Source organism: Rhipicephalus sanguineus, chromosome 10, assembly GCF_013339695.2.
Source record: "Rhipicephalus sanguineus isolate Rsan-2018 chromosome 10, BIME_Rsan_1.4, whole genome shotgun sequence".
In the NCBI taxonomy this organism is placed as follows: domain Eukaryota; kingdom Metazoa; phylum Arthropoda; class Arachnida; order Ixodida; family Ixodidae; genus Rhipicephalus; species Rhipicephalus sanguineus.
In genome coordinates, this window is record NC_051185.1 from 123596395 (window position 1) to 123605953 (window position 9559).

Below are 9559 nucleotides of genomic sequence, written 5' to 3' on the forward strand. Positions count from 1 at the left end.
ACTAATCATGGAAATGGAAAGCCAGGCAGTATCGAAGCTGAGCGCACCATGTCAGACTGAAAGTTTGCGTGACACAAAAGGTGCGCCGCAGCAGAACTGGGTCAGGAAGTCATCTCAAGGTTCATCAGTCCTCTCAGGGTTGAATGAACAGTGGCATCATTAGCTCTAATTTTGGGGGCAACGAAATGTTTTTCATGTCATAAATGTATTCCTATATACTTGTATAAGCAATCATACGGGCACTACAGATGCATTTCCGCCGTTGCCCTGATGTTCCATATATATGTGTGTGTGGTGTGTTCAAGGTACAAAGAAAAACAGACCTAAAAAGAAAATTTTGTCCATAGTGAGCGACCAGGGAATTTAACCACCGACCCCTTGCTCTGTGGTGTGACGCCTTAATTGAGACATGAGCGCATAGATGCTAGTATGTACAACTGGTGAGCTATTAAAGACATTCACCGGAGTTAGTGATCTGTGTGCCTCTGAGCTTCTTCGGCGTTGCAGAGGCTTGTTCACTACCTGTCTGCAGGATCAAGTAAAACGCCTGGGGTTCGGCTATGCACAGCCTCATGGGCCCCACCTTGAAAGAGGGCAACAAGTGTGGTCGCGTCAAACTTCTGGTACGATGTGTTCTCCCCCCTCAGTTTGCACTCGAGTGAGTGCCCACAACCATTCGCTCAATGCTGCTGCGGCCACTCTGCAAGTGGCCCTGTGTTTTGGCAGGGTCGCAAACGAGAGCCACTTGTCACCCCCATGTCTGGCCATGCCACCTGCTTACTTACGTTTGCTACAATTTGTATTGCCTTACTTGGTATAACCATCCAACTGCTTCACCCTTCCAGCAAAACTGTCGTTATATTTGTCTACACGAAGTAGGAGTTTGTCCGAGTTGTCATAAACACTACTGTCAAAAAAAGTAAACATGTATAAAGGCACCTTATTTGCCTGCTTTACAAGTGGGGCAAATATGTTACAACAGAGGATGATTTGTAGAGGTTCAGTGTTGCCTCTACTTGTAGTACACTGCAAATATTTAGATCATGCATTCTCATTTGAAATTATGCATGGCCATCTATGAACGTCACAGTGACCTTTAACAAGTGCCAACTGGGCTTGTGAAACCCTAATGCTTTTTATGTCCACAATGTGTGTCACCGCGTAACGTATGTTTGTGATTCATGAAATTTTCTTACGCTTTATTTAGGTATTTGCCAAACGCCGTACATTATTTTAAATTCAGGATAGTAGACCTTTTCTAATACCTTCCATGATGGCTACGGTGCTGTGTTTGATTCCTGAATAAGGGGGTGACCGCACTTCAATTACTCATACTTAGGGTCATCAAAATTAATTTGGAGCAACATCTCATAATTGAATTACGACTTCAGCATGCCATATCACAGACTGCAAAGCTTTTACTTAAACATCATCGCTGTTCGTGAAAGTAAAATAAGCAAAGAGTTTGTGCCACCCAGCTACAAACGTTTAGCTTGGCTTACAAAGACTCTTTCGCACCAATGTTGACATCAATGTGTTCCTGCCATTTCCAGAAGACTTAATGGTCAATGTTCTGAACGAACCAGGAATTAAACAACAAATTATGTTGCTCGTTTCCATCGAGTTGTGTCCGCATGCCTAACTTTTTCTGCGATTAATCTCTACCAAATAGCTCAACTACACAGGATAGTTGAGTAGCTAGCATGCAAAAGAAAGGCTCGATGAAAGTTTAAATAGTGCAAAGCACACGACAGTCCTGACGTTTTTTCTCTCGTGCCTCGCGCTATTTTACCGTAACCTTCAATATGTAGCCCTGACCCCCTTTGATGAGTGGTGTAATGTGGCTAAGGCAAGAAGGCGCCAGTTGATAAAATGCACGCGATAAAATGCACGCAATGTGTGAAGCTTGTTGCGCTATGAAACATGCAGTACCATCACACTGCGATGCTACTTAAAACACCGCTGCTTCAGATTGGAAGCGGCGCTCGCGTGGCCCGTGAAAGCTCGTGTAGTGTCATTTCGTCTTTGCTCTAGTTTTTTTTTCTTTTTTTTATCCTCGTTTTTTCGTGCGTTACAGCAGCATGTGCGAAGTAGCTCAAGCCACCCCACAGGTGACCATGTGGCTTTTGTTTTCGATAATGCTCCATCTCGGTGGCTCGCGAAGTGGACGCGAAAAGAGTAAACAAAAACAGAGAGACGTTCCAAATGTGACGACGCCGCGGAATGCGGCGGAGCAAAGGGTGAGAAGGGACATCTTCTCTTCCGGGAAGGCACCGCTGAATGAAATGAACGAACCCACCTTCCGTGCTGTCCGGAGACGTGCCTGATCTCGGGCGTCGCCTGCGACCGGTGCCCGAGCAGCGACTTGATGGGCACCTCGGCGTTGCCGTACTGCTCCAATTTGGCCCGGAAGTAGTCGATGGCCTCTTGCACGTAGTCGCGCTGCGGCGAGTTGCCCGAGCTGTCGCCTTCGAAGCTCGTCACCGACACCTGGTCGCCGTCGATGGTGAAGAGGAACGGGTACTGCTGCAGAAACTTGCGCAGCCCCGATTGGCTGCCGCCGGCGATCTGGCGCATCTCCTTAGTGAAGCCCTTGGTGCCGAACTGACAGGACAGGTCGTGCAGCGTGCGCGGCTGACCCTTGTCCATCAGTCGGTCCAGGAAGAACATCAGCGTCATGTTTTTCGTGTGGTCGTAGTCCTTGCTGTCCATCGTCGCTTCTTCGGCGTCGCTCGCTGGCGAGCGAAGGAAGAGCGCTACCGGGACATGGTTTGCACTGGGAACGGCTTGCTTGGGCTGACTAATTTGGCGAGGAATGATTTCTTACTTGGTTACTTGTTTCCTGATTCTGGGTCCGAATTCGCAAGTCCGCATCAGCTGACGATGCACCACATACTCAAGAAGTCGCCATCTTGCTGCCTACCCACGTGACAAAGTTCCTTGATGATGATGGCAGGAGACGAAAGAGAAACCATGTCCCCCGAGAACGAAACATGGGAATATACGGCTCTGGAAACATGGAGCCAGAATTCTCGAGGAGAAGAAACGGACTTGAGCTCGGCCGTACTAATAAAGGCACAGATTCAGGCACAGCTCTCTATCGTGAGATTCTGCTAGCGGAGAAAGAAAAATCACGCGCTTCGTGATCTCTGATGAAATACTTATTTACGTCGCGTACTCGCGTTTCGTCCTTCTCTTTCTCTTTGACGTTACATAGCGTTTACATAGCTATTTATTTCTAGTTACGTCAAGCACCACCTGAGTTTCACGCTCCGCTACAGCCCGGCGAACGTGTGAAAGTAGGTCGTGGCCCACAGAAAACGCCATCCGCCGAAGATGTCAGCAGCCTTCTGGAGTGGAGGCTGGGTAACTGAAGCCAGTCGCCGCCATCTTGCTAGAGGAAAGAAGCAGACGACGGAGTGCGCTTCGTCGCGCCGCCGCTGTAGTGGTCTTTAAACCCAGGCGAAAATTTTCTCCAAGTGGTCTCACTTCGCAAGTGGGACCGCCTGCCTAACGTATCCTCTTGCCAAGTGGTCTTAGGAACCACTGGTGCACTTCAATGAATATTAGAAACAAAAACTTGTTTTTACAATAATTTATTGATAAGTGAATGGCACTTAAAAAAAAGGAAATAATGTGAAGTCAAAAGAAAAGATTTTTGAAGCATTCAATCTTCCTTTCTCTTTGTCCTACTGACGTCTTGAATTTTTTGAGACAAAATGGTAGACAAATTGTCCAGCGTTTCCTTAACTGGGACTCCGCTTGACCCCCAATTTGTCACGGTGTCTGCAAAGGAAGCAGAAATTAAAACAGCCGTGGGATACATAATTATGTACAGCACAACTAAATTGATCACAATCTTACCAATAATCAAAGCAACCTTGTGTGGACTCAGTTGCTTCCGCACGACTGCGTTGGGGTTCTTGTAGTCCTTGGGTGCTAATTTGCCACCATAACTTCGCTCCGCCAATCCTTCGCGACCCCATATGGCTTGCGCCATATTGTCACGTGGTCGTGACGTCGACGAAGACAGCAGTCGGCGTTTGCAGAATGAAACTGTTTATTTGGCCGAACTTGAAAATGAGAACTAGAACTACAGCAATACACGCTGTACAATGATAGCGGCGAACAGGGCGTCGTCCGTCGATCAACTGACCAGCGGCCAAGTGCGTCGGCTTTTATACAGGCGCTATCGAACTTTCCAGCGATATCGCTGGTGGCGGCGTTATCTCTCGATAAAGCTGGAACATTCGCGTGCGGCGCGAAATCTTAACAAAACAATCTACTACAATCGAGAAGCTTCTCGAACACTGCTTCGCGGACAGCCTCGAGCGTTGATAACCGTCCTTGCTGGTCAAACCCAAAAAACATAAAATGAAACAAGAAGTGGGCGTGGCATTGCCCCCCTCTGTAAAAGCATCGTCCCGATGCTTGTGAAAGATCAAAGAAGAGAGAAAAAAAACAAGTGCATACATAAATAAATTACAATAACAAAGGTAAAAGTAGAGTCCCCAGGTTCGCTAACGTGCAAAAAACCGCTTAAGGCGCACGACATGAACGACTTCAGGTCGTGCGCGGCGTCGCTGGGAGTTGGTAATGCCGTCCGGGATGACCTCGTAGTCAAGAGCGCCGAGACGTCGAAGAACCTTGTATGGGCCGAAGTATCGCCGAAGGAGTTTTTCGCTAAGTCCACGTCGGCGTATCGGCGTCCAGACCCAGACACGGCCACCGGGCTGGTATTCCACGAAGCGTCGTCGAAGATTGTAGCGACGGCTGTCGGTGTGCTGCTGGGTCTTGATGCGCAGGCGGGCGAGCTGTCGAGCTTCCTCGGCACGTTGTAAGTAAGCCGCGGCGTCGAGGTTTTCTTCGTCGGTGACGTTCGGTAGCATGGCGTCGAGCGTCGTCGCCGGGCTCCTTCCGTAGACCAACTTGTACGGCGTCATCTGCGTCGTTTCTTGGACGGCCGTGTTGTAAGCGAAGGTCACGTACGGAAGGACGGCGTCCCACGTCTTGTGCTCAACGTCGACGTACATGGCCAGCATGTCGGCGATGGTCTTATTTAGACGCTCGGTGAGGCCATTGGTCTGCGGGTGGTAGGCGGTGGTGCGGCGGTGGCTCGTCTCGCTGTATTTTAAGATCGCCTGAGTTAGGTCCGCAGTAAAGGCGGTACCTCTGTCTGTGATGAGGACCTCTGGGGCGCCATGTCGCAAGACGATGTTCTCCACGAAGAACTTGGCTACCTCGGCGGCACTGCCTTTGGGCAAGGCCTTTGTCTCGGCGTAGCGGGTGAGGTAGTCAGTTGCTACGACGATCCACTTGTTGCCGGAAGTCGACGTTGGGAACGGCCCCAGTAGGTCCATCCCGATTTGCTGGAACGGCCGGTGAGGTGGTTCGATTGGCTGCAGAAGTCCCGCGGGCCTCGTCGGCGGTGTCTTCCGTCGCTGGCAATCTGGGCAAGTCTTAACGTAGTGGGCGACGTCGGCAGCAAGGCGTGGCCAGTAGTATTTTTCCTGTATTCTGGCGAGCGTGCGGGCAACACCGAGGTGCCCAGCCGTCGGGTCGTCGTGTAGGGCCTGGAGGACCTCTGGTCGCAATGATGAGGGCACGACAAGAAGGTAGTCGGTTCGAAGTGCCGAAAAGTTCTTCTTCATGAGAACGCCGTTTCGTAAGAAAAACGACGGCAGTGCTCGCTTGAATACCTTCGGAACAACGGCGGTCTTGCACTCGAGGTACTCCATAAGGCCCCCCAGTTCCGCGTCGGCTCGTTGCCTTTCGGCGAAGTCGTCGGTACTTATAGTTCCGAGGAAGCAGTCGTCGTCGTCCTCTTGCGGCGGCGCGTCGACGGGGGCTCGGGACAGGCAGTCGGCGTCAGAGTGTTTTCGTCCGGACTTGTACACGACGGTAATGTCAAATTCTTGAAGCCTCAGACTCCATCGTGCGAGACGACCTGAAGGGTCCTTCAAGTTAGCTAGCCAACATAAGGCGTGATGGTCACTGACAACTTTGAAGGGCCTGCCATAGAGGTAGGGGCGAAACTTTGACGTAGCCCAGATGATGGCAAGGCATTCCTTTTCTGTTGTGGAATAGTTGGCTTCTGCCTTGGATAGTGACCGGCTAGCATAACTGATAACCCTTTCAAACCCGTCAGTCTTTTGCACAAGGACGGCACCGAGTCCTACGCTGCTTGCGTCGGTGTGTATTTCCGTATCGGCGCAATCGTCGAAATGCGCAAGTATGGGTGGCGCGTGCAGGCGTCGTTTAAGTTCTTGAAATGCTGCACTTGCGCCGTTTCCCGCCTGAATTCCACGTTAGCCTTCGTGAGAAGCGTCAGTGGTTCGGCGATCCGTGAAAAGTTTTTGACGAAGCGTCTGTAATAGGCGCATAAGCCGAGAAATCGGCGCACGGCCTTCTTGTCGGTGGGTGGCGCAAAGTCGGCGATGGCAGCTGTTTTCCGCGGGTCTGGGCGCACTCCAGACTTGCTGATCACATGACCCAGAAACAGGAGCTCGTCGTATGCGAATCGGCACTTTTCTGGCTTCAGGGTCAGTCCGGAGGTCTTGATTGCTTGAAGTACTGCCTCAAGCCGCCGGAGATGCTCGTCGAAGGTCGAGGAAAACACGACGACGTCGTCCAAATACACAAGGCACGTCTGCCACTTCAATCCGGCCAGTACGGTGTCCATGACGCGCTGGAACGTCGCAGGTGCCGAGCAAAGACCGAAAGGCATGACCTTGAACTCAAAGAGGCCGTCGGGCGTTATAAAAGCGGTCTTTTCTCGGTCTCTTTCGTCTACTTCGATCTGCCAATAGCCGGTCTTGAGGTCCATCGACGAAAAGTACGTCGCGTTGTGAAGTCGATCCAGGGTGTCGTCTATCCGTGGGAGGGGGTACACGTCCTTCTTCGTGATTTTATTCAGGCGCCGATAATCAACGCAGAAGCGCAGTGTCCCGTCCTTCTTCTTCACTAACACCACGGGTGACGCCCACGGACTCTTTGAAGGCTGGATGATGTCGTCGCGAAGCATTTCGTCCACTTGTTTCTTTATGGCCTCACGTTCTCGCGTCGAAACTCTGTAGGGGCTCTGTCGGAGTGGTCGAGAATTTTCTTCTGTTATAATGCGGTGCTTAGCAAGGGGCGTTTGTCGGACCCGAGATGACGACGAGAAACAGTCCTTGTATTGCAGGAGCAGGGTTTTGAGCTGGTCTTGCTTGATCTTCGGAAGGCTCGGGTTGACGTCAAAATCCGGTTCGGGACCTCTATTCGTCGAAGCAGGTTCGGCAGCATCGAAGAGGGCGAAAGCATCGCTGGCGGCTACACATTCGTCGATGTAGGCAACCGTCGCACCCATGTTGAGGTGCCTATATTCGTGGCTGAAGTTTGTCAGCAGTACCTTTGCTTTACCGTCATGCAGCTCGGCGATACCTCTTGCGACGCAAATTTGACGGTTCAGGAGTAGTTGCTGATCGCCGTCTATTACGCCTTCAAGGTTCGCAGGTTTTTCGGTGCCGACGGAAATAATGACGCTGGAGCGCGGCGGAACGGTCACCTGCTCTTCTAACACCTTCAGTGCATGGTTCCTTGGCGTCGCGTGGGGTGGGAGCGCTTTGTCTGAGGTTAGTGTTATCGACTCAGACCTCAGGTCGATAACGGCGCCGTGGTCACTTAGGAAGTCCATTCCGAGTATCACATCCCTGGAGCAGTTTTGTAGGATTACAAAGCTCGCAGGATAAGTCCGGTTATCGATGGTGACTCTCGCCGTGCAGACACCAATCGGCGTTATCAGGTGGCCTCCAGCTGTCCGGATTTCGGGTCCACTCCAAGCGGTCTTTACTTTCTTCAACTTGGTGGCGAATGGCCCACTGACGACGGAATAGTCGGCTCCGGTGTCGACGAGAGCTGTGACGCTGAGGCCGTCGATAAGAACATCGAGGTCGCTAGTCCGTCGTCTTGCGTTGCGGTTAGGTCGTGGCGTCGGATCACGGCTTCGTCGATTGGTCCCGCTGTTTCGACGTTGCGTCGTCAGGTTTCTTCGGGCCGCGAAATTTCGTCGTGAGGGCTCCGTCCGGTTTGCGTCGTGTTCTGAAGGTCTCGTCGCGCTGTCGTCGTCGGCGGCCGCGGAGGATCTTCGGCATTTCGTCGTACAGCAACCGCACCTCCATCGGTTGCTGCCCTTAGTTTCCCGGATACGGGCTAGGCGACCGGCCCCGGTTTGGGCCCGTGTACTGCCGGCGGCGCGGTGACATGTAGCGGCCGGGTGACGGCGATCGGGAAGGTCGTCGTTCTTGCCACTGTGTTCCAGTGAGGTAGTCGTCAATGTCGCGAGGCCGTTCGCCTGGCTGCGGGCGCGGCGCGTTGATGGCGAATCCGCGTAGCCCCATCTGTCGGTATTGGCAGCGGCGTTACGTGTGGCCGGCCTCCCCGCAGTGGTAGCAGAGCGGGCGGTTGTCAGGGGCACGCCAAACGTCGGTCTTTCGGGGGGGGGGGGGGAACCTTGTCCTGTCGGCGGGCGGTATGGCGTCGTTGGTGGTGGCGGCGGTGCCTGGCGGCGTAACTGCTGCGGCGGCGCGGCGTCTTGACGCGGGCGAGGAGGGGGGGCGTTGCGTCGGGCTGCAGCAGCATAGTTCATTGCTTGCAGCTGCGGCTGCGCTGCATAGGGGGTGCCCAGCGATTGCTGGATTTCCTCGCGGACCATGTCGGCGATCGAATCCACTTGAGGCTGCGCTGAAGGCAACAGCTTGCGCAGCTCCTCCCGCACTATCGCTCTGATGGTTTCCCGTAGGTCGTCGGTGCCTAGCGAGTGCGCTTCGGTGTAGGCTGTCGACAGAACACTGCTTCGCGGACAGCCTCGAGCGTTGATAACCGTCCTTGCTGGTCAAACCCAAAAAACATAAAATGAAACAAGAAGTGGGCGTGGCAATATCCTTTACAACGAGTGGAGGTTTTTTATGGCCCAGGATTTTTTCCGCCTGCTTGCTTCCAATCATGAGGCCATCTTTCACGTGATACTGTAAATGAAAACAAAATCTTTAAAAAAGAAATGAAGGGAACACAGTCGTGCACTTACCTTGCCATCACCAATGTCAGTAAAAGGAGTGTGGGCTTTTGGGTATGCAGCTGATGAGAAATAAGGAGTGAAGTTGATGTTTACAGCAAAATAATAGCAACATAATGGCATTTAAAGCGTTTGGGCTTCTACCTTTGGGGAGTGCGTCTGCAGCAGGCTTGGATGTAGTGTCCATGTGTGCTGGTGGTGGTGGTGTGGGGGCTGTGTGTGACGGTTCAACTTCGTAATCCAAACCATTAAGGTCTTGGCCATCCTCCCACAGATCTGCACCCACAGTAGAGCAGTGTACAAACAATTTACAGTGGCTGTTATCAAGATACAACTCTAATTCTCAATATCTAGTCAAAAAGCTGAGGGTTCAGCTTTTTGACCAGCAAAAAAAGTTTAGAAACATTAATGTTCATGCAGTTGTGCAGACTTTACCTGTAGGGGACTGTTGTGCTTGCTCGAGAAGTGGGACACTTTTTTGTGCCTTTTGAGGCTGAGGGGCACTTC

At 52.0% G+C, this 9559-nt stretch overlaps 1 protein-coding gene and 1 long non-coding RNA gene across 4 annotated transcripts in view; both read right to left on the reverse strand.

The window, feature by feature from the left end:
- Positions 1 to 2914, reverse strand: part of LOC119372421 (egalitarian protein homolog) — a 51906-nt gene extending 48992 nt beyond the window's left edge. The window contains exon 1 of one of the 2 annotated variants that reach the window (XM_049420260.1): positions 2300 to 2914. In XM_049420260.1, coding sequence (XP_049276217.1) covers positions 2300 to 2712 — 413 coding nt within the window. In that variant the 5' untranslated portion in view covers positions 2713 to 2914. The remainder of the gene's footprint in view (positions 1 to 2299) is intronic. The other variant, XM_037642902.2, reaches the window with a different exon arrangement.
- Positions 2915 to 8912: 5998 nt separating this feature from the next.
- Positions 8913 to 9559, reverse strand: LOC119371758 (uncharacterized). Of its 2 annotated transcripts, XR_007417818.1 has the most exons (4): positions 9488 to 9559; positions 9197 to 9328; positions 9065 to 9114; positions 8913 to 9005 (listed from the first exon to the last, which is right to left on the reverse strand). It is a non-coding gene; the product is annotated as an uncharacterized LOC119371758 (long non-coding RNA). The 2 variants fall into 2 exon arrangements; XR_005179286.1 differs by having other exon boundaries at positions 8935 to 9114.